This window comes from Alligator sinensis, unplaced genomic scaffold (genome assembly GCF_000455745.1).
Source record: "Alligator sinensis unplaced genomic scaffold, ASM45574v1 scaffold87_1, whole genome shotgun sequence".
NCBI classification, from domain to species: domain Eukaryota; kingdom Metazoa; phylum Chordata; order Crocodylia; family Alligatoridae; genus Alligator; species Alligator sinensis.
Genome location: NW_005841929.1, coordinates 3,298,522 through 3,323,764, shown reverse-complemented (window position 1 = coordinate 3,323,764; position 25,243 = coordinate 3,298,522). Strand labels below are relative to the sequence as shown.

The 25,243-nt window shown below is 42.8% G+C and overlaps 1 protein-coding gene across 1 annotated transcript in view; it reads left to right on the top strand.

The window, feature by feature from the left end:
* Positions 1-25,243, top strand: part of WNK1 (WNK lysine deficient protein kinase 1) — a 147,848-nt gene that overhangs the window by 36,942 nt on the left and 85,663 nt on the right. The window contains exons 3-5 of the mRNA XM_025198808.1: positions 9,682-9,854; positions 19,515-19,735; positions 21,673-21,830. Coding sequence (XP_025054593.1) covers positions 9,682-9,854; positions 19,515-19,735; positions 21,673-21,830 — 552 coding nt within the window. The remainder of the gene's footprint in view (positions 1-9,681; positions 9,855-19,514; positions 19,736-21,672; positions 21,831-25,243) is intronic.

The window sequence follows — 25,243 nt, the reverse complement described above, 5'->3', positions numbered from 1 at the left end:
CCCCCGCACCCCCCCCCCCCCCCCAAATGCATACACGTGCACATCCTCCCACCCTCTGTAGGGCAGGGGCATGATGCAGGGAGTGGATCGTGATTCTGCCCCTGGCCCTATGCTGTCACTGCCCTGTAACCCTGCTCCATGATCCCAGCTTCACCTGCCCATCTCACTCAAATGTTGCTCCTCACCCACAGCCCCATCCCAAATAGCCTACAACTCATCAAACCTCCCTATGTCAGCATCTCCTCACCATTCCCCACCCCTGCAACAACTTGCCAAAACTCCCTATGTGGGCCCTGGGCCCAAATAATTGCCTACAAATATTTGTTTAAAATGTAAGATGTGTTCATTTTCAATGTAACTTTATGGCAGGCAGGTTTTTTGGTGCATCTGCCCCATTCTGTCTTTAGCAAGTAAGTTTTGTTCCTTGCATATGTGCATGCAGTACTTGATTTAAGGGTTCAAGCAACCCCCAGTCTGAAGATGGAATTGATGGTGGTTGCCATCCTGTAGATCAATTTGACCATAAGCTGCAGTCTGGCATGCTCCGAACAGAACTCTTCCTAGTTCTTACTCTACCAGTGTTCCTCCCAGGGCCTTTTTCAGTAACCATTCCTGCCTCACAGCTTGACTTGTCTTATTTACCATCTACTTGAATACTGAACTGGTCAGTTTCTGTGAACTGAAGATATTACTAGTTTTGTTTTGTTTTTTTTCTCCTTACTTTATTTTAAAGTAGGGGAGACATCAACCTGTTTTCCCCAAGGAAATGTACACAAATGTAAATATGCATAAATCTTGGAAACTTATTGTGGTGCTAAGTGCTTGTCTCATAGTTTCCCTGAGATGGGCAGGAAGATGGAGTTAGTTCTGGAACCTTAAATGTCAAACTGTGCTGAGGCAAATGCTTTCTATTAGACATGCAAGTTCTGGTTAGTGATCAAGTGTCTGCTCTACTCTGCTTCGCTCTTTGGCTTGTGAAGTTGCACAGCACTTAGTCCTGGAAAGGATTACCTATCTTCTATGTAAATTTGAACAACTCTACTAGCTGTCATGAAAAACTTGTCATGCATTGGGATCCGTAGGTGCTGTTCAGCTAATTGAAATTAAACTTTTGAATAAACACAGGACATGAAATTAAATATCTGTGGAAGGAGCTATTGGAGAGATTTTTTTAATCTGTTTTTGGGCCTACTTGATTATTAGGCCTACATGGTTATTAAAGTATCTTTTTTTTTTTTCCTGTGAGTCTTTCCCATATCAAACTGTGGAGTTGACATTTAAAGAGTAGATGCAATTGTCCTCTGTCTCTGGGCCTCCATTTCTTGGTTCTTAGCTGCAGAGAGATGAATGGTTCTTGACGACAAGCTCAGTGGATTCTTTGTATGCTTGATAATCTAGTTCTGTGGACACTGCTGCATTTTCTTCCCTGTAGTGCTGAATTTTTTCAGGGTGAGAACACTGCAGCCTGCAAAGCCTCTGTGCCATTGACAAATTCCATTTGAATTTGAGCTCTGCCTTGCAAGTGTCTCCCCTAGTGACCCCTCATTAACCTTGTCTGAAAAGCTTGGAAAGTTTTCTTATCAACTGGAGAAATCCACACAGAAGAACAGTTGTCTCTGCAATGTAGCACTTTTTTTCCCCCTCTGCATAATGGGCAAGAAGCAGCAATGCCCTCCCCTCAATCTTTTAAATATCCTTGGGAAGCTTTGATACAGAGCCTTCTGTGGGAGAATGTTGGCGCAGACGACAAGCTTCCTTTTTAATAAGGTCTGGATTACTTTGGTCTAATAAAAGATATCAAATTCACCCAAGGAACCTTGTCTGCTTATATTACCAAAACACCTAGCTGCCCTTGTCATTGACCAAAATCACATTGTGCTAGGTGCTGTACAAAAGTAGTCCCTGCCTGTCTGTCTTGTACAAAAGCTGCATGTGTTCATTTTGTAAGGCTTGCTTTCACTTGTTGCATCCTGTATCTATAGGTAGATGGATAGTACCAAGAGTGTTCTTCCTGTTTAGTGAAGTGTCACTTCTCATTTCTTATTTTTATCAGTGTCTAGTAGAAATTATGACTGTCTTCTGTGTGCTGGTCCTTTTTTGGGGGTGGGAGAATGTTGCTTTTTGCTTCTTGGATAGCATATTGGTGCGCACAGGAATAAGGCTTTCAGAAGAGAACCTCACCATACTAGTTTCTTACTATTACACTTTTCAGTACAGTGGAATGATCTTTGAATGCAGAAAAGAGAACAGCTCTTTTTAAAGGGATCAACCCTGGGAAAATGCTGAGCTATCAGATTCTCCCCTGTGCTGCTGCCCCCCCCCCCCCCCCCCCCCCCCCCCAAGTTCTTAAACATTAATTCTCAGTCGGAAACTGCTGTAATTCATCTGGCCGGGGTTGGGGGGGGGTGGTAGCATACTGGAAGACATCAGCTATTTAGTAAGAAGTATGGTGTGGTGGAAGTAGCTGGTTCATTGACTACAAGTTAGGACAGGTTAACCATGCAGGATATCAAACAAGGATTTTCAAAGCTGGTGCAGAGATGTGCAGACTGTGCGGGCCGGGAGCGCCCCGAGCCCTCTTTCGCACTGCACGCGGGCTGTGGCCAGCAGCCCTGGCACGCGGGGGCGGATAGGGAAGGCCTTCGCTCTGGAATTAGGCACGGACGCGTATCGGTAGTTTAAAAGATTGTTTACTTACACCGAGATGGCAATGGTGTAGGCTGGAAAGCTTGATTAAGTTGCAGTTACAGACAGACACAACACAGACGGTCTTGTGGAGGTTGCTAGGCTCCACGGTGCAGAGCTCCGGATGCTCTGGGTGAACAGGCCACCAATGTAGAAATCATAAATACGTCTTATATTAGTCGTGCTCGAAGACGGGAAGAGGTGGGCGGTGGATCAGGCCGCCATGCTCCTCTGGATCTCACACAGGGTTTCTATTACCCTGCCGTGTACCCAGAGTCCCCACGAGATGGATGTGGAGTCCTCTTCGGCTTGGGCAGAAACTGCTCAAGCCTCTTATATGGCTAACAGGCCAATTGCTAGCCGCCACGTGTGAATAATTTAGCACTAGCCAATCACGGGGAACGAATTTGCATACCGGTGGCGGGAACTCTTTTGCACCGTGCATTCCTCTTGCAACTCGAGCAATGTACTCTGCAAAAGAAGCTGCAGAAAAGGCGGGAAACTGGTCCCTGCACCGGGGTTTCCTCTTGCTACAGGAAACTCCCGTGCAATGCTCTGCAACTTAACGTGGATAATTCTGATGCCGAAGCGCGCGCACACAATCATGCCTTTTGGGTCATGACACAGACCTGAATAAATTGGTCAAGTTCAGTATCTCCTGTTAAATTTCTGTTGCCAGAGACCTGAATTCAAAGATGGCATGTTCCTATAGAGCAGGGGTTGGCAAAGTTTTTTGGGCATTGTCAAAAATACCCACAACCTACTTGTAAGATGTTGGCGTGCCAGAGGTGGATGGTGGAGGAGCCACAAGGGCCAATCCTTGTTGTGGCAGTGCAGCCCCTGGCCCCTTCCCCACCATCTACCCCAAGGCTCATATGCCAAGCAAAATGCCTTCACATGCCACACTCCGGCACAGTTGCCTACCCCTGCTATAGATGTCTCCAACAGGTGGCTTTGTGGAAAGTAAATAGTGCACAAGTGGCTTTTGTGTTAACATTGGTTCTGGGGTGTGGGGGTGGTGTGGAAATCCTAGGTAAGAGCTGTGTGGACTTCGGCTTCATTCAGAACTTGGTTGGTTGGCGTTCCAGGCAGACAGAAACCTGCAGGAGTTTGGTCTGTATGTGTTTGATAGTTTGGGTTGTCAGCCGGGGGTACGCAGGAAGGCCCTAGGCGGTATGCGTGGGTAGGTTTGTGGGCTGCGCAGGTGCCACCCAGCTGGCCTGCATGTGATGGCAGCTGCTGCCACCATCCACCATGCCACGCTGCCGCTGCGCTACACCTGGCCACGTGCCAATGTGCCCGTCGCCGCTGCATGCGCGCCCCCCCGCCCCCCCAGCTCTGTGTCCGGCCACCAGGAGTACACTTATTTAAAAAAAAAGGTTGAAAACCCCTGAGGTAGAACATAAAAGGTTAGCAGCACTTTCTGTGCCAGAAGCTGAGAAATTTTAATTCAGGAGCCTATGTATTAACCTCCTAAATATAGGGAAATGGAACACACTTAACTAAGTGCTTCCTGGATGAGAGCACATGCACTGTCCTGTCAGGAGGCATATTTATGGATCTTGGTGCACTAAGGCATATTTATGGATCCATAGCAGTGCCTTTATGTAAGGTACTACAGCTATTTGGAAAGGGGTAGGGTGATGGTGGTTGAATACAACTTGCATGGGCAAGCAAAGTAAGAAAAAGAAGAGAGAATAGTGAGGTTGTGCCTGGCTTAAAGACACCCAAGGTGGATCTTTCAAATGTTTTCCCAAGGTGTACAGCAGTTCTGATGCAAACAGCTGCCTTAGCTGAAGAAATTAAAATGGTAAATATATGGATAGACAATCTGCCAAGAAGAAAATTGAATAGTACTGAGCTGAACAATTGTTTCAATTGCTGCCTGTTTCTGTTCCAGGCCCCTGGCACTGCAGAAGTCCAGGTCACGTGCTGGGTAGCCTTGTATTTTATTGTTCTGGCTTGTCAAAACAATTTAATGTAGGTGGAAAGGAATGAATGAAATGAACAGAGTGGGTTTGATGGATCTGTTTCAGTTTGTTCTAAAAGCACAACCCTGTGACTGGGATAGGACACTCGAGTCCTTGGGAGCGGTTATCAATTCAGGAAGAACAATGCTTTCTGTCTTGTGGAAAACTAAAAATATACAGGCTATTGGATGCTTTTAGATTGATTGATTTATTTATTTATTTATTTCCTAAAATGGATTTTAACTACTTGGCTATGTATGTAGGCAAGGCGCACATAGGTTGACAACCACTGGTCTTAACCATCTTAGCCTTAAGACTACTCTTCATAATTTTTCTGTGTTGTAGACCCCCTCGCAAAGGCTGTGTGCACTGATTTTTATGGTTGGGCCTTTCTTGTTTTTGTTTTTTGTGTGTTGTGTTTTTTTCCTGCTACTGCAGTTAGGTTACCTCCCCAAATGACAACTTGAACTAACAAAGCCCTCTTCTGTCTACCGAACTACAGCTGGGGGGGCGGGGGGTGTCCGCATAGCTGCATTGTTTACAGCAGTGGGGGCCAACTTTTTTTTTTTTTTTTGTCAGGATTGCTACAAATTGGCCCCACACCCTCCTCAAGTGACTTTCTAATCCCCTTCCCCTCCTCAGCTCTGCTGATCTGCTTTCTGCTTCCTGACCTGACGTCCCTTTCTCTCCTGCTGGATGCCACAGGTTGACCACCCCTGGGTATGAGAAGATGATATCCTTAGCTGACAACTGTGCTTGCAAAACTCCATAGTAGAACCCTGGTTGGAGTTGCAAAGAACACAAGGAAGTCCTTTTAAGCCTCCTAAGACAATTTGGTCTTGCAGTCTGAACTAACATTCAACTCCAAAAGCTTATGCAAGTGCCTAAAATATGTTTGCTGCTTTTGTACTTCTAGATTGAAACTGGAAGTGCCATGCAGTCATTCTTGGCCATATTGAACGTTAGCAGATTTTTACAAGTTAGGAAAAGATAAATGATAGAAAAATCACAAGCTACCTTTTTATGGCTTAAATTTTAGCACTTCATTTCTTGGTAGATGATGAGACCAGGATTAAAAACCACGTGCAGTATCTGAATAGATCTTGAATGCTTTCATTAAACTAGGTTACAGAGAGACGTTTGCGAAGTAGTCAGTTTTGAACTGCGTGCACAACTCCAGTACTTGGTATTGTGCGGGCTGTCTCCAGATCCCATCCTCGTCGCCATGTGCGAGCGGCGGGGAGCGATCCGGGCCCTTTTTCGTGCCGCGCGGGCTGTGGCCAGCAGCCCAGGCTCGCTGGGTCGGAGAGAACAGGCGACACGCTGGAATTAGGCACGGACACGTAATGGTTGATTTAAAGATTATTTACTTACACTGAAGATGGTCGCGGTGTAGGCTGGACAGTTTCCCAGGCACAGCTCTGCTTAAATCCTTGTTTGAGGACTCAGACAATATTCGATCACTCCCACGGAGTTGTCGAGGCTCCATGGATCCTTTTGTTCACTCACACAAAGTTTGCTAGGCTCCGTGGGTCCTTTTTTTTGCACGCAGGGAGAGGGATACGTCGAGGTTTGTGCTCAGTGACGGGGAGAGGCTAGAGGCTGATCAGACCCCTGTTGCCGCCTTGAAATGTGCTGGGTCCGATAGGTTCCGCAGCGCTTAGAGATCTTCACACAGCGTGAAGTCTCCTCCTCCTGGTGTTCGTGGAGTCCTCCCTTGCAGGGGTTCTCCCCGGAGTTCTCCAACTTGGGCGGAAACCACCCAAGCCTTTTATACGGCTAGCAAGCCAATCGCTAGCCGCCACGTGTGAATAATTTAACGCAAGCCAATAATGGGACTCGAATTAGAATACGAATGGCGGGGACTCTTTACAACGAGCATTTCTGTGCTGCAACAAGAAATGCACCCTGCAAAGAAAGCTACAAATTGGCGGGAAAATAATTCAGTGGTGCCAAAGAGCACACACAAACAAAAATCACACCCTTTGGGTTGTGACAGGTACTAGTTACTTTTAAAATGGATTTAACTCCAGTTTTCACCAGGAACAGTCTTTGTGGTTTTTAAATTAGTGTTCCATCTGGGAATAGTTCAAATTCTTCCAGAACCTGAGACTGATGTATGGACTTCTTGGAACCAATTAAAGATCTAAATGAATGGAGGATGGTTTAGAACAGGAGTGCCTACAGAGCCCTGTCACTCAGCCCATGATGCTGCTTCTGGGTCTCAGATCAGCCCCACATGCTGCATGCAGCAGCTGTGCTAGACTGGCCCTACGTGCTGGGTCTGAGGCTGGTCTGTCTTGGGCCCACAGATCAGCTCTGTGTACCAGATGCGATATGCAGGGCTAGGCTGTGCATTGCATATAGCATGCTGCATATGGTGCCTGGAGCCAAAACAAGTACACACGCTGCATGCAGTGCACAGGGCTGGTCCAGGGTGCATGTTGGATCTGGCATGCAGGGCTGCTCGTGGAGCCTGATCTAACCTGCAGACCAGCTTTGTGCACCTCATCTGCCCTGCAGGGTTGGGTGAGTTTGATACCCCTGATTTAGAGAGATTAGTATGGCTGAGTAGTATTGAGAAAACACACTTTCTAGTAACAAAAAAGGAGGAATTATTGCCCTGACAGAGATGATGGGATTTTTTGACAGTATAAAGATACAGGATTTATGAATACTACCTATTCCAATTAAAAATAAAACCTGCAATTAAGTTAGCTAAACTTCACTTTCACATAGTAAGAGAGATCTTGTGAGAAATTGTTTTAATAACTGATGGTCTGTTCAAACTATAAAAATCCTTGGTTTCTGAAAAATTTCTCTTCTCTTAACCTGTTTGGTATTGATCAATACTAGGTGACTGAAGCATGATTCCGATGAGTGAGGTAGTTGTAGTAAAATGACAGAAGCAACTCATGAATTTACTGAAGCTATTTCTCTCTTCCCCCTTCGAACCCCAAGGATGTGCTGCTGACACTAGTAACAAGTGTTCAATCTGGATTATATTAGATCCCCAGCTGCTGTCAGATGATATAGCAGTAGTGTCCAGGAGCACATTTTTAACAAATCTAGCCAGAGAAATGATACTACTTTTCAAATACAGACCTTGCTTTGTCTGCCTCTGGGTGGCGCTGACTGAAGTGTGCTTAATGTTGGGCTATGCTTCAGGTCAATTTGGTAATTTAAACTAGGGCAGAATGCAGTGGGTTGTGTCTAGGCATTGTCTAGTAGCAGCATGAGATCCTGGTGTTCCAATCTGGTTCGGCTGCCTATTGATGCTTGATCTGTAAAGCTTTAAATGGCTTGGGACCTTCCTGCTTTCATAGAATAGGATGGGGAGGCAATCTGTTGCTTGCAAACGGTCATATTTTCCAGTCAGGCCCTCCTAAACGTAACAAGGAGGGAAAATGCAGTAGCATTTTAAGAACCTTAAGTTCTGGAATGAACACTTATTGCTACATTTGACCCTGCTAGAAATTCTTTTAGTCTGTTGACTTTGCAAGATGGCTATGTACAAAGGCTGTTACACGGGTGCCTTTTGGGCAGAGATCAGGTTTGTGAGGAAGAGGGGTGAGTCAGACTTGGGAAGGGGGGGTGGGGTTGCTTGCTTCGGTTTGCCCTCCTTCTCCCATGACCAGGGCATCTTTGAGCACTGAATAGTCATTTTTATGAGTATATCCTGCCCTGAATAGCACATACTCTTTAAAATAAGCCAGAGGGAGGAGGAGGAAGATGAAGACACAGTAAAGTGAGTTGCTCAGGGTCGTGTAGTAAATTAGTGACGGAGTCGAGAGTGACAGTTCTCTCCTAATTCCTAACCCAGTACTCTGTCTGGTGTCTCCCAACTACTATCATATCAATTCTTGAAAAATATTTTAATTCATATTTGTGCAGTACACCCAAACAGTTGATTGGAGATAAGAGAATGTTTTAAAAGGACTGACTGGTTTTCAAGGCTAGTTGGGAATCTACAGTTCCAATCTAATATATCAGTCTGAAAAACTTGCGAGTAGCTACTGGCAAAAACCTGAAACTAATGTTTACCCTTTCTAGGGATCCAGAGTGCTATATCGTGTGGACAGTTCCAAGTTAGGGTGTGTGTATATGGTTCTTTTTTTTTTTTAAACATGTATACTGCTTTCAACATTCGATTTAGCCACATGGGCATCCATTAATCTAGATTTGGCACATTTAGTCTTCAGTAAATAGATGCTGGAGTGCTATGAACACTTAAGCATACAGAATAAGCTGTGTCTGGTAAATAGCTTCTGCTTTTGCCACTGCCCTTATGTGATGGAGATCAAATCCTTTCTGTCTGCTGATTCTTCTTCTCTTTTTCTGCTTTTAGGAGTCTTATTTTTGGGTAATAAACACATTAAGTGTTCTTTTGCCGAAGAGAAACTAATCCCAATTCCCTTATCCTGTACAAGTTTGTCAGGAGTTTGGTTCTGTGGCCAGAAGGAAGAGCAGAGTATAGCACGTTGGAGGCCAGCTGCTTCAAAGAGGCATAAGCTTTCATAAACAAGACTAAACAGAAGAAATTCTAAGACATATTTTTAGTGTGGGGTTTTTTGGGGGTTTTTGTTTTTTTTTTTTTAAAGATTCCCAATTACCTTAAAGCAGTTAAGATTCCTATTTCTCATGCAACAGCAGCTGTAAATCCAATTTTATTGGGAGAGTAATAGCTTTAGAGTGTGAATAAGAAGTTAAACTTTATAAAACAATCAGACTGTATAGACTATCAATATCCAGTAAAAGCCTCACTGTATAGAATATATTTGTACTTAAATAGTGCATGCAGTGATGGGGGGTGGGCACCACGCTCAGTCAGCCTTTGAAAGATGGTTGGGTACTCCCAAATTATTAAGCAAATCCATATGGATGGACACATGCATTTTGCCTCTGATCTAATAACCTGATTGATAATTTTTATTTAATATTTTTGGCATGTGGCCTTCCTCTTCTGTTGGCTAGCTACTTTCTTGTAGTTTTTGTGTGTGTAACTTTTTTTCCTTTTCTTCACTAGGACCGGAAGCTGTCCAAATCGGAGCGGCAGAGGTTTAAAGAAGAAGCTGGGATGCTGAAAGGGCTCCAGCACCCTAATATTGTTCGGTTCTATGATTCCTGGGAGTCTACAGTGAAGGGAAAGAAATGTATTGTTCTTGTGACAGAACTTATGACATCTGGAACCCTGAAAACGTAAGTGAGCTCAGACCAGCGAGGTGTGAGACGATGCTTCGCATAACATCAAAGTACAGAAATGAAATGGAAACTACTTGCCATATTGAGGATATGGCTTAAGACTAATTTTACCACAAGATAAACAGGGAGGAAACTTATTGTGCCTATACATGGGCACAATTGCCTCATAAGTGGGAGGTAGCTTGTGTCCCACTTTCACTGAGCAGCGAGTTACCTCGTGCCTACTTGTGGGTAAAGCGCACATAGGCAGTTATCAGTTCACTATGTAGCTGATGTGCTGTAAAGTCACTTTTCTTCCCTCATGGTAACTTGTTCCTGTAGCCTTGCCAAAGAATCCTCTTGCTGGAAGTGAAGGGGAAATAAAGCTTTTACAGTAAAAGTGAGCAGGCAGTATGCCCTTGGCACCAAAAAAGAGCAGTGGGACAGCCTTTAAGGAAGTGAGTTTGACAAATCATCATCAATCACTTCCTATGAAGCGAATGCAGAAAAGCCTTTTAAATTTCAAGGGTAAGAGCACCATGCTTGTTTTTCTGTTTTAAATCTGTTCTTGCTTCTGCCTTGCACTTAAATCCTAGATGTTAGTTTTGTTGCTTTCGTCTCACTAAACAGCAACTGTCCACATATCAATGCTGTTTGTCCCACTTTAAAAAAAAAAAAAAAAAAAAAAAAAAAAAGCTGATTTCTCTCCTTCTGCCTTTCAAATTGACAGATTTGCAAGAAGTTGCTGTTTTGAATAATAAAGCTGTTATGGAAAAATCTTGTGATGGATTTAATGTGTGGATGGGTCTCCAACCCTCAGTATCCCACATGAAAGCTGCAGCAACATTTTTAAACTGTGCTGGTGCTTTAACTATCCCCACTGGTGGAGACTACTCAACTGACCCTTGCTCCCATGGGTAGCTTGTGGGCAGCCCCATCAGCTGTTGCTACAATGGCAACAGCTGATAGGATAAGCCTGTAAATAAGCCTGTCTTGCTCACTGACAAGCTCCCCCATAGGAGAAGGGAGCTGAGGAGGAGCCCCCCACCCCATTATTCCCTGGCTGGGAACCTACCTTTGATTCAGCTAGTGGGCTATGCATGTGTGCACACCCACTAGAGATAATGATCTCTCTACCTGTGCCACAAACTTTTGTAGCACTCCAAAAATAACATGCCTAGTAGGGGTGTGTGAAATGGGCCGTATTCGATTCAGGACAGATCTGAATCGGGGACAGTGATTTGATTTGTTGATTCAGATCACTGTCCCCGATTTTTATTTATTTATTTTTTCAATTACACTGAATCCAATTCTGAAGATTCGATGCTGATTTGGAGAATCAGTGATTCGGCCATAGACATGACTTTAAATGTTTTTTCTTCATATCTCAAGGTACCACGTGTGGCTCGTGAATGCTGCGATGGTGGGGTGGATGGAGCGTCCCATAGGAGCGCGGGGATGCCCCCAACGTGCTTGGCGGTGAACCCGGAAGTGGACTGGAAGTACTTACTTCCGGGTCCATTGCCGAGTGCACTGGGGGGCCCCCCCTGCACCTCCCCCTGGCTTGGCGATCGGCTGCGGGGGGACCCCAGGTGTACCCTAGACTCAGGAGGCATCAGTTGCTGAGCCAGGGGAGGGACCCCAGTGCACTCCCTGGCAGACCTGAAAGTGGACCGAAAGTACTTTTGGTCTACTTCGAGGCCTGCTGCCGAGCACACTGGGGACTACCTCATGCTCCTGTGGGACACTCCATCTGCTCCACCATCTTGGCATTCACGAGCTGCTTGGTACCTTGAGGTATGTAGAAAAAACATTTTAAAGCTGTGTCTATTGTCAAATCTTTTGGAATCGATTTTTTTTTTTTTTTTTTTTTTTTTTTGAGGGTTCTGATTTGGTTTGGAGAGATGAAAGGGTCTCCTGATTTAATTTGGATTCGGAGATTTGGTTGCTGAATCTCTGCCAAATCGAATCAAATCAGCAACTGAAGCTTCACACAGCCCTAATATCTAGGGCCTTAGATAGGATGGTGTTTTGTACAGTGCCTAGTATATTCCGGTCCTGATCCTTGACTGGGGACTTGTGGTGCCACCATTTTATTTTTACACACACACACACACACACACACACACACACACACACACACACACACACACACACACACGTGTGTGTGTATATATGTATATGTGTGTATATAAAATAATTTCTAGACACTTACTTTACTTTCAGTAATGCCTTCATGTCCTCCATTTTTAGCTCTTCGTACTGCTTCAGTTGAAGTGAGAAGCTCTCCAAGTGAGCTCTATTCCTTGTATGTATTTATTTGTATTCTGTATGTAAAAAAAAAAAACCAAAAACAAACAAACAAAAAAAATACATACAAGGAAGAGTACTCACTTGAAGAGCTTCTTACTTCAACTGAAGCAGTACGAAGAGCTAAAAATGGAGGACATGAAAGCATTACTGAAAGTAAGCAAGTGTCTAGAATTCCACACTGTCATTTAGCAAAGTGAAATAGACTCAAATGCAAGCTGAAGTTGGCCCAAGGAAATCAACCAGGAGAGCCCTCTAGTGGTGAGTAACACCCAGAGTGAATTGAATTGCACTGGAGTCCAGTATTTTGCAGCCTCCTGATGCATAGCCAAGAGCTGAAGTGTGGTCAATAAAGATCCAGTTATGACTAGAAATACTTCAGTTAGTATTTCTGGGCAAGAGGCTGATAAGAAATTAATTTAAGTCTGATGGGCATTGCATTTTAACAAATAAATATGTAGCTGGTGGGAGCTGGAAATAAGTCCAGAAGCCAGACAGATAAAATAGTTTGACGAGAGTTTTGTGTCTCAAAGATGAGCAGTGTTTAACTTAATCGGAGAGAATATAGCACACAAGGCATTGTTTGGTGCTTTTAGGACTGAAATCAAGTCCTAGGACTAGATAATTTGAGTCTTAAGTAATTTAGATGCCTGAATTTAAGCTAAAATGTAGTGGTATGAACAAGATTTCCACGCACCTGTAGGTAAGTGCTTGCTGCTTGCAAAAGGAAGGGAAGACGTAGAGAAATGAAATATGCTGAAGGAACTCTGGGTATCCTTTTATATGAATGTTACCTAGGTCATTCCATTTGGCTCAAAACTACAGAAATTGCACATCAGATCACCTCCATATGACAGTGTCCAGTACCAGATTCTTCAGAGGGTCATAATCTAAGAATCCCTGTAGCAAACCCCGTTTGGAAAACCTGTCTGCGGGAAGGTATTTTCCCTGTAACACTTTACACAGGTCATCTTGTGCTTTTGAACTATGAAGGTATATTTTAACTTCTATCACTAAGAATTATATAAAACTTAATTAGAAGTTCCAAAGGCTTCTGATTTTTTTTTTTTATTTTATTTTATTTTATTTTTTTTTGTATTTGAGACCCCAGTTTATCTATCACGGATACAATATTTCCCTTTTATCTACTTGTTGCCTTGAAATGTCATTGAATATTCTTTTGTTCCTGAGGCATGTCTGACTGTCATTTTAATATCCTTCAGTATTTTGTGTACCTCTCCCAGGTCTCTCTAAATATACTGTATGCTTTCCTGGAAATAATAAACAGTGTATTTTAGCATACCCAGAAATGTGAAAAATGCATGTACTAACTTCTAATGACTGGCTTTTAAAGTATAACAATTTAACCTGGAGTTCTCTGGCTTTTGAAGAACTGTTTGAAACTGCTTGAAAACCCTCAAATAAAATCCTGGTCTCGCTGTTGTATTTTCTAGGAGCAGAATTTTTTGGGTGAATTCTTTTATTGGACTAACTGTGTAATTGGGTTAGTTAGACAAGCTTTAAAATTCAAAGTATTCTTCAGGTCTAGGGAAAGCAAGCACAGTGACTTTTTTTTAATTGTATTTGAGAATAATATATCCCTTGTCTAATGGAAAAACTTATTCAATCCTTATTTAATTCAAATACAGCCTTAAAGTCTTGAGACTTCATTGAATTAATTACTTAGTGATGATGATGCAAATTCATAGCTTCAGCAGCTTTTATTTAAGGAAACTTTTTTTTTTTTTAATTTATAATTGTCTACTTGCCGGTCCTCCATCTAATCTTGCTCGTCCTTAGCTGTATTTTGCTAAACCTTTCTCTGAGGGAGGCTTAAAGATCTTACAGCTTTGTGCTGCCACCTATGGGTGTAGTGTTTTCAATGCCTCCCACATATGAAACCCACTATGGACCTTTATTCTTTTTAATGCATTTCCTCTGAGTGTGGGAAAGTTTCCTCTTATTAGAGGAAGAGTATTCAGGTCCTCACAACTTTTCATACCAAGAAACTATCAAGTGGACAACAGCAACTTTATATTGGAATCTTGTAGATCAGTGATTGTCAGCTGGGGGAACGCATACCCCTAGGAGTACTTAAAAAGGTCATGGGAAGTACAGAAGGGCTCCTGCTGCTGCACGCACCCTGGCAGAGGCCCAGAGGGCACATGCCCCCCAGATCTGTGCACTGGGTGGAGGCAGCTGCCACTGCGCCAAGCTCTGCGCACTGGTGCAGCTGCCCTAGGAGCCGTACAATGCCATGTGCATCCCGCCGCTGGGTGGGCAGGGGGCGCAGCACAGCCTGGTGGCGGCAGGCATATGGCGTTGCAACGCTGCCAGGGCAGCTGCAGTGGCACACGAAGCCCAGTGCACAGCAGCAGCCGCCTCCGCCCCACACAAAGATTGTGGAGGGACGTATTCCCCCAGGCCTCCACCATGGTGCGTGCAGTGGGAGGAGCCCCTCTCTGCCCTTGGACAAGTTGCCTGGGCTCTGACTTTTGTCCCATGACCTGGCCTGGCTGGAGCCCCACTCTCACCCCAGCTCTTGCCTGTGCCCCACTCCCTCACTGCAGGGACCTCGACCTGCCCCCAACGGCCTTTCCCCCTCCCCTACAGACTTACTTGCTGAGGGGTGGGACATGCATGCACATTGCGTGTGTTAAGCCCCCCCAAATAATTTTAATATAAAGGGGTACATGAGCTGAAACTGAGATGGAAGGGGTACACTTGTTAAAAGGTTGAAAACCCCTATTGTAGATCATGTTTTGCTACTTCTGTTAAGCACTCATTTTGCTAAGGAACCTGCCCACCTGAATCTTAACAGGTATCAAAGTAACTTTTGGCAGCATTTAAAAGGCATAGTGTAGTCAGACTTGTTGGGTTTTTTTGTTTTGCAAACAATATCCTATAAATCTCTGAAATGGAATGGAAGTTTAATGGCAAACATTGCAAGTATTCATTAGTTCTACAGTCTTGTGCTTGTGCACAATAGAACGCAAAGACTGTTTACTGAGAGATGGAAAAATGTAGAAAACATAAGTAGAGTTTTTGGTTTTAAGGTACTACTGCCAGTAGAGGACGCTTTCTTAACATGACTTAGAGCAAATACCTTCCTGAGCTGTACACTGGAGCTGTTGCAGCATTTGTTCTCTCTTCTTCAAAGAAAGCTACAGTAATCAGTCTTCACCATTTCAAGGCATATTCCAAAAATTGTTTTAAAAAATAGTAATTCTGTGCTTTCTTTGTTAGTTTGAGGTGGTTTTACTACTTGGGGGAGAGTAAACTCCATTTCTGCTAAGATTCACATTGAGACGCATACAGCTGAACAATGAATGGGGAAAATCCCATAGTACATATTCAGTTTTACTGAAAAAAATAATTTGCCTTAACCACAATTTCATTCTTTTGCTAGGTTTTTTAGTTAGGTTTTTGTGTGTGCATGTGTTTTGCTGCTCTATGCCATGAAAAGATCAATTATAGATTTTTGTGCTAGTTTTTAACTTGAAGGGTCTTGTGGTACCTTTCAAGGGTCTGTGTGGGGAGGGGGGGGAGCAGGAGCTAACTCTATAGTATTGGCTCTCAAAACTTAACTGAAGGAGAAGGATCCTCATTCTTTTTCAAATATGACCTCTCTCCAAGATGTTGTCAATACTCATTTCTAAACAGTGAGTCAATTTTTTTTCCCCCCTTTCTTTAGCCATTCAACATTCACTCTATTAATATTTCACTACCACTAATGATTATTAGAGTGGAATTGAATTGCTAATTTAAAACATGAGCAAGGTTAGGGGAAGGGGATGAGAGGACTTTTAGGTCCTTTTTATACATAAGAGGATCAAGCCAATCCTCCTCCTTACCCCCCCCCCCCCCCGCAAAAAAAAAAAAAAAAAAAAAAAAAGCAGTGTAAGGATGCCTTGGGTATGCATAGCTTGGAAATCTGACTTCCTATTCTGATTGTGCTGCATTTACGGTTGGCTAAGACTACATCATTTAGGGCCAGGGTAGCAGCTTTCTGCTTCATGGTTATTTCTGAGAGAGTTTATAGTTGCTAGTTCTGCTTTGCAATGGGATGTTTAGAATAACTTGCTATTGGGTTCCTTTTTAAATGTTAGTGTGAGCTTTAAGAGTGACAAGTGACTACTAACTCTTGACATTGTTTTGGAAAAATTATAGCACTGCCACAGGGATTCAGGATGATAGTCTGGGCCCAGGTCCTTAAGGAGTGAAGAGCTGGCAGTATACCAGCATATTTGAGAACCAAGAATGTAATTAGAGATTCCAAATGCAGAACTCAAGTGCCTCTACCATGTGACCCTTGAAACGGGCATGAGAGATGGAAGTGTGTTGTGTCAGTAGCAAATTTCATGTGGTATTGAAGCCAAAAAATGAGTGGTAGCTGACATAACCCAGAGCCTTTTTTGTTTTGTTCCATCTCCTTCCTGGACTTGCTTTCACTCGCTTCGTCCTTATTTTGCTTCAGGATTTTGATCCCTTGCTGTAACTGGCTCCTGATTTTATTTTTGCAGAATTGTTTTGACCACAGGATTATTGCTAGCAGCCTAATTTTTTTTTAAAGACCTTACTATGATTTTCTAGTCCAAAGAAATGGGGGATTTAATGTCTGAGCTTATGCTGGGCACTGGCCCAGATAATTTTGTAAAGACTGGCTCTTCACAAAGTGGATAGGCAGAAACCACAATTTACATATCATTTGTATGAGATGGTACTCTCCACCCAGCGTAGGAGTAATACATAATACTAATACTCTAAGCTGGTTACAGGGTTTGACGCCTCTCCTGTGGGTTCTATGCAACCTTCTTCCATATGTGTAAAGTACATCTCAATATTACTTTATCCAATATACACTCTTAACAGCATGTTGATTTTAAAAAAAGTTAAACCAAGATCCTACGCTCCCATCCTGGAGAGAGGATGGGAGACCAAGCAAATACATAACAAAGGTTAGGTGATGCTTATTGTGCTACTAGAAAGTAGAGATGCACCAATTTTATATCAGTTGCATATCGGATCAGCACTGGTAACAGGAAAACTTAACATTTATAGGCAATCGGTGTTTTTTGCCCAATTAACATCACCAATAAATGCTGTGTGCGTGTGCGCAGCTGCAGTATGCACGTGGCCAGGAACACAGCCTGGCAGCTTGGAGAGCAGTGTCCTGCTGGTAAGTCTGTTGGTGGGGGAGGGATGTGGGGGAGCATAGGGCTCCAGAGGGAAAGGCAGCAGAGCAGAGTGCCCAGAGCATGAGTGGTGCTAGGAGGGGATTTGGGGGGTATATAGCCACCCCAAAATTCCCTGTAGTCACCCCTTCCAGCGCTGCCATTGCTCACCCTGCCCCCGCCTGCTCTGAGCGCAGCCCCAGCTCAGCCTTCCCCACTGGGAAGAGGTTGGTGCAGCCCCTGGCCCTGAGTCTGCAGCAGGTCATCTGCCCTCACCCTTCACACACATCTGGGGCGGGGGGGGCACATGCCCCTGGTGCTCCCCCAAGGGTGCGTGCAGTGGCAGGGAGCTGCCCCTCCCCTCATGCCCCCTGGATGAGCTGCCCATGGCTCTGTCCTGCTCCCAGCTCTGAGGTCCTATTCATTGCCCTGGCTGGGCAGCCTCTGCCCCTGCCCCACTCCCCTCCCTCACTTTGGGGGCCTCAATCTGTCCCTTCCTTCTGTATCCCACTCCCAGAAGAATCTCTGTTCACTAGAGTAGAAGTGGGCACTGTGCTAGTACCCTTAGTTGTATCAGAGAGCCAGCCCACTGACAAGTGTAGAAAAAGGTTTAATCTCTGGACTGAATCTTGTATCTTGGACTTTTTTTCTGACCATAAATTTCAAATGGCAATGAGGCGGAAAGAGAATTATTCACATCAGGCTTGCTGATTCAGCTTGTGATGTGGTGTTGGTTTACCTGGATCTTCTACACAAATGCTTTTGTAGGGATAGAGGCCTCTTACCTTTCCATCTTCCACACTTGGTATAAAGAGTGAGTTCAAGTGATCGAACCCTGGCTTGCAGTTATCAAGTGATCATTGAGAGGTTCTGTATGCTTTAAAAACGTTAATGATTCAAATAGAGATAAGCTTGAATTAAACCTTGCATCCCTGGTTGAGCTGCTTGGATGAATTTTGAGTATTGGAGTGGTTGTTATTTTGGCTTTGTAGCTGTTGTCATTGCACTATGCCACAATACTCTTTTCAGAATAATTTATATTTTCTAACTTTTTTTCTTTGCATACATGAAAAGACATTGTATATAAGATTAAGCACTGAAGGAGATTATATTCTTTAAGATGAAAGATGACTGTTAAATGAGAATGTAGGACATTATGGAAGATGACGGGTTTTGAATCGGTAATTGTAGAGGAAGTGTTTTAGAATTAGGAACAAAATTTGTAACAGCAAGTCTCACTTTCAGGCCTGCATAAAGCTATGTTTTAATGAATTGCTGAGAACTGTGAAGCTGGTATTCCATTTCTTCCCATAGCTAATGAACAGTTTATCCTAGGTAACAGTAGATGCATATGCCAACCTGGCTTTCAGGACTATTAAGATGCCTTGGGGCCAGCTTGTTTTAAAGCCATATCCAAGCTTGTACTATACAGGCAGATTAAGCACAACATGATGTGGAGACTTTAATTTTGTTTTAATCAGTATTTTTTCACTTCTTAAAAAAAAAACAAAAAAAAAACTGCAGGCAGTTGATTAGCCTGGTGTTGGCCGGCAAGACCAGAGCAGGACAGTAGTCCAAAAACAGCATAGAACTTTGAGTCATACCTATCACAGTCTACTCTTCATAGAGAAAAAAAAAAAAAAAAAAAAAGAGGGCTTGAGAGAGTCACTTTCTTTTGATTTGTGCATATTTAAAAAATCACTGTTTATTCTCATGGTGTACTTAGAGCTGTGACATTGCCACCACTTTCCCCTCTGGAGACTGATACTCTGTAGTGGAACAGAAACTTGGAGTGGGACTTGCTCTCTTGAATGTAATAAACGGGCTGTAAGGAAATGGTAGTCAATTAGTATTACAGGTTTGATTGTCTATACCAGAGCTGGTCAGCCTGCGGCTTGGGTGTCACAAGTGGTATGTGTAGCTCCTATGTGTGGCACACGTAGATCAGAGAAGGGACTGGCAGCATGGTAACAGGGCAGAGGAGAGCATCAGATCAGGCAGGAAGCAGAAAACAAAGCAGAAAATTTGGGGAGGGGAAGGGAATCAGTGGCACTCAGAGGGTTAGGGGCTAATTTGTAGTACACCTGCCAGAAAAGTTGATCCACACTAGTCTATACATATTATTTAGTCGGCAAAGCCTAATGACTTCTGAAACGTCCATGATCTTATTTTGCAACTTTTTTCCCCCCCTCAGGTATTTGAAAAGGTTTAAAGTGATGAAAATTAAAGTACTAAGAAGCTGGTGCCGTCAGATACTAAAGGGCTTGCAGTTCCTGCACACTCGCACGCCCCCTATTATCCACAGAGACCTAAAATGTGACAACATCTTCATCACTGGCCCCACTGGATCAGTCAAGATAGGAGACCTGGGTCTGGCAACCTTGAAACGAGCTTCCTTTGCCAAGAGTGTAATAGGTAAGCTTTTATTGTTTTGTAGGCTGGCAAGCCCAGTCAGTCTACTTGGAAACTTGACCCTTCTAGTAAAATAAAGTACACTTCATATATGTTGTCTGAGCCCCAAAAGTGCAGGTCTTGCTCTTGAATTATGGGCCTTGTTTTGCAGGTTTAATGGTTTTATAGGATTATGTTTGCTTCTAATATGGATATAATCTTTGGTATATTTGATTTATTACCTTGCCCCTGAGGTTTTGGTTGAACTCTGTTGATAAAACCACTTTATCAGCTTTATACTAGGGAGTAAAATGGAATTAAATTGGAAAATGAGTGGCCCATTTGTGTACTAGATGTATACAAAGGGTTTTGGTAACAAATTATCCTTTGTAACTATTGTACAGTGCTTCTGACTTTATAGTTTAACACTTTTGGTCATGTATCAGAATCTGTTGGATTGTCACCTGTGACATTGTAAAGCTCCCTATTTCATTTATGAGCTAATTTGAGATTGGGGACACATTTTAGATTATTTTAAAGAACTTGTTTTATCAGCTCTGTTCTAACAGTCTGAATACAGTGCAGACTAATCATGGAGCAAAGTGCTCTTTTTTTTTTTTTTTTTGTTCAAGCTCAACACTACAATTTATTAACATACAGCAAGCTAGTATTGCTCAAGCCCTATACCTGTTTTCTCAAAGTTTTATTAGAGATACCCTCTTGCAAATTTCTTGCACTTTGTCACTAAAATATTTCCTGCTTCCTAACCAGGTTAAAAACAATTATAGAAGTTGAAAGTATGCAATGGAAATATATTTTATATTTCCTTAAACACATCCTTTTCCAGACTTCTAATTTGAAAATCATCTTAGTGTACTTGCTCATAATTATAACCAGTTCACCAAATACTAACTTTTGGATTCTGAGGGAAGAGGAAGGAGCAGTGTGGTTAGGCTGATTTGATCTGTAAATTGGCTTAAATCTGGCTTGTTTGCAGGAAATAACTCTTTTTAAGTAAAAGAATCTTGCACCTATAGCTTGAAAGAAACCTGATCGTACGCTGCAGTTCCCTCATTCAGAGGGGCTGTTGTGATTGAGGCTTCAGGGGCAATGCATCTTCTGCAAACTATTTAAATGGGACTTGTTAAATCTCACGCTCTGTCTGTAACTCAATCTCTCTGTATTTCTAAGTATTTTTTTGCCTGTAGGATATCCCTCACTATTTCCTGTATCTGCAGTAGGCCTTTAAATATACTGCAGGTGAGAAGGTAAGTATGTGAAGAAAAGGGCTCTGGTGAGTGGCCTTCGCAGAAAATTATATTTATTCATTCCTTACAAAGCTTTTTATCTGTAGTAACTGGGTTTTTCATTGCAAGGCCTTTTCTGAATAGCTGCACTTCAAAAACAAACAAAAAACAACCTAACCTGTATGAAGTCTTATAGGTCAGAGACTAGCTATGGGCTCTTACCAGTACTACTTTTTTGCAGCAGAGGGCAGTTGGTTGTGTTGAAACACTTCAATATGCCTCCTTTCTAACAGGGAGGAAAGGTAAGTGTCTAACTCTCTCTCCCGAGTACTAGGTTTGCAGCCTAAGGCTAGTCTTAAGTTTGTTGTTTTGGTGTTTTTTTTTCCTTCAGTTGTTTCAACTAGATCTTTATCTCCTCAGCCAATTCTTTTAACTGAATTTTTCTGTTTTTGGCCCCTACATTTAGCAGTTTTCACAAAGCGGCAAAAGCATACTGCCACTCACCCTGTTTTCTCCTTATAAAGGCCTTGCAATGGGAGACTCAAGGGGCATATTGATGCAACAGACTGACTAAGGGTTTCCTCCCTCTTCTTTTTGCCTCCACTTTCTCTTCTCTCACAGGTCTGCCCATCCGCTGCCTTCTGCGGTGAGTAACGCCAGCAGCCTCTACTCGCTTTGAGACATTTAGAGTCTGAATCGTTCTTTTAATTTAAGGTACCCCAGAGTTCATGGCTCCCGAGATGTATGAGGAGAAATACGATGAATCCGTTGATGTATATGCTTTTGGAATGTGTATGCTAGAGATGGCCACGTCTGAATATCCTTATTCTGAGTGCCAAAATGCCGCGCAGATCTACCGTCGAGTGACCAGTGTAAGTCTTCCCATACCCCCCTCTGCCGATTCTAAAGCTGTGCCACAGTTAACAGAGGATTACAAACTGGACAGCATCATACAGTGCAAACATGGGGGGGGAAAAAAGCAAGCTGACTCTTTTGACGGGAATATGAAAGTCCAATTTAAGAAAATTTTAGAAGTGCATAAACAGTGCTCAAAGGAAAATTGCCAATGGAATGTAATGCACTATTAAAAATAAGATCTTTTAAAGCTCATCTTTGATGCAATACCTCGTTACCTGGTTTTGCCAGAATACAATACAAAGTAATATTCAAAGATTTAAGGATATTTTCTGAAACGATAGAAATATGTTTTGGTCTTTGAAAGTTAATTTGATGCTCTTCTCTAAAATGAATGAACTTGGGGTACAGATGCTAGAAACTTCATGGTTTCACTGCCATTCCAGACTATAAATATTTATGGAGTCATTGTAAGTTAATAGTTTACTGCTTCCTATTTTTGCTTTTGGCTACTGTGCTGTCAGGTGCACTTTCCATAGTTGTTGAGTGGAAATACCTTAGATAACAGCAGCTAAGTAGGTTACTGAATGCAAGGTAGAGCAAAATGGAGTGTTTAAAAAGGTGGTGGTATCCTGACCAGATGTGGGTGGGTAGAGGGTTTGAATTTCTCTGTTATTCAGAAGGGGTGTGAACAGGCTAAGAAAACTGAGTCTTGGCATAAAAACAGGGTTTTAATGTTGAATAGTTTTTGTTGGGCTTTTAAATACAACATCATGAGGGGACCAAAGTTGATCATAAAGATGAGAACACTTCTGCCTTGCAGTGGGTTGTATAGATGTCCTCTGAGTGCTCAGAGATGAGATATGAGGTGGAGACAATATAAAGAAATACAGCTTTTCACATTGCCCATTGTTCTTGATGGGTATCTCTGGAAAAGACATTCGTTTAAAAAAAACAAAACAAAAAAAAAAAAAACCCAAGGTTTTCTACTTGCATATTGTACCAATACAGACCTTCCTTCATCTCCAGGTGGAAGTCCAGAAAGTGCCCAATGCATTCTCTCGCTAACCTTTTTATTTGCACTAGCTTTTGATATGTTGATAGCTTAAGTAGCAGTGATGTAGGCAGCTTTGGGCAAATACATTAGAACTTAAATCACTTGCAGGGTTTGTTCTGCAGCAGGCAGCTGTATAGGACAGTTGAGAAGCTCCAACTTGGTGGAAAAAGCAGCAACCATAGAATTAAAAGCCCCATTTGAACAGCTGCATAGATGTGTCCTCGACTCAGCAACTGACCATGAATTAAGTGGGTTGCAGATGATAAGCATATGACTTTTATTGGTGAATCTGAATCCTAGTCTGTAGCTCCTGATACTTGAATCTACAGGGAAGATAGTGAGAAGACTGACTGAAATAGAGGGAGAAAATAACTCTTCCTGTAGGCTTCATGGAAGTGGTGAACATGAGGGATTTGAATACTAGAAGGGGGATGGTTTGAACCAGATTTAGGATTCCTTTTAAGGGGAGCCTGGAGAGAGACAAAAGCATAGTTAGGAGGAAGTAGAATATTTAGGTTGGAATTGTCAGCATAAGGGAAAAATTCTTGCTCGTCAGGAATACAAGTGCTGTTCTTATTTATTCTGTCTTGTGCTTATGGGCAAGGTAAATCCTGGATCATCCCAATTCTTCAGTTTTTTCAAGGGCTTTTGCCCTTTCTTCTCTCATTTTTGATTTCTGCTTTGTATGTGGTTAACCATGGCTGATGGTGATCTCCATCAGGAAAAAGCAAAATCAAGAGGAGGAGGACCTCCACAGCTTCAGTCTTGGGCCTTTTGAAGTAGTCTTCTGCTTTAATTATGAAGCCTCTGCAGCTTTAGACTGCATTAATTGGTTTTAAGACCTGTGGGTAAGTTTGTCTCAAGGGAAAGAAACAAGAAGGGCAGAAACTCTTCTAAAATAATAAACCAAGGCAGTAGCTGATACTGTGACTAGCTGTGCCAGCTTACTCAGCTGATGTGAAGAAGATAAACAGTTGGGCATAGTGGGGTAGGAAAAATTTTTATCAGGACTCTGATTTGAAAGAAATGGAACTCTAGAGCTTCTACTAGTTACATGATCTGCTTTTCCCTGGCTTGTGAAATGCTTGAATAGTTTGAATTTCTTATTGTAAATTTAGCAAAAAGCTAGTATTTAGAGATGTGAGGAGTTACCTGAGAGAGATTCACACAGATACTTTCTTCCTCCAGTTTTTGTGACCAACTTCCAATTATCTCTTGCCTACTGGAGTGAAATATCCAACACTGAATTAGACTCTCTTAGAAAATAAGGAATACTTACTGAAGTATGTTGGTTGCAGAATTCTATGTTAATCCTTTTCTCAGTGCAGCATACTAACAGCCATTTACTTTTAAACAAAATCCTCTCAAAAGGATCCCATAACAAATACAAATGATCTCTACTAAACCCGGTTTTGAATTCATGATTTTTCCTGATCTTGCGTAGCTGCTCAGTCCTTGGGCTGCTAGTCTGTAAGAGAGTTTCCTGGGGATAACATAACAGCAAAATTTGTTCTTGTTTTTAATATGTGTATTTTTTTTTTCCCTTTTCAGAATCATAGAAAATTAGGGTTGGAAGGGACCTCAGGAGGTCATCTAGTCTAACCCCCTGCTCAAAGTGGGACCATCCCCCAACTAGATCACTCCAGCCAGGGCTTTGTCAAGCTGGGCCTTAAAAACCTCCAAGGATGGAGATTCCACCACCTCTCTAGCAGACTTGTTCCAGTGCTTCGCTACCCTCCTAGTGAGAGAATTTTTTTCCTAATATTCAACCTAAACTTCCCTTGTTGCAACTTGAGACCATTGTTCCTTTTTCTGTCATCCATCACCACTGAGAACAGTCTGGATCTATCTTCTTTGGAACCACCCTTCATGTAACTGAAGGTTGCTATCAAATCCTCCCTTAGTCTTCTCTTCTCCAAACTAGATGAGCCCAGTTCCCTCAGCCTCTCAAGTTATGTGCCCCAACCCCCTAATTTAGTTACGTTTTTGTTGCTCCCTCTGGGTTCTCTCCAACTTGTCCACATCCTTTTTATAGTGGGGAGGAACTAGACACAGTACTCCAGATGTGGCCTCACCCATGCAGAATAATTACTTCCCTTTAATCTGTTGGCAGTGCTCCTGCTAATGCATCCCAGTATGCTGTTAGCCTGCTTGGCAACAAGGGCACACTTGGCTTATAGCCATCTTACTGTCCACTGTTACCCCCAGGTCCTTTTCTGCAGAGTTGCTGCTTAGCCAGTGGGCCCTCAGCCTGTACTGGTGCATGGGATTATTCCTTCCTAAGTATGGGTGCACCAAAAATTTGTCTTGGTTGATACTGATAGCCAATTATTAACCAGCCATATTGGCCAATACTGATCTGATAACTGACTT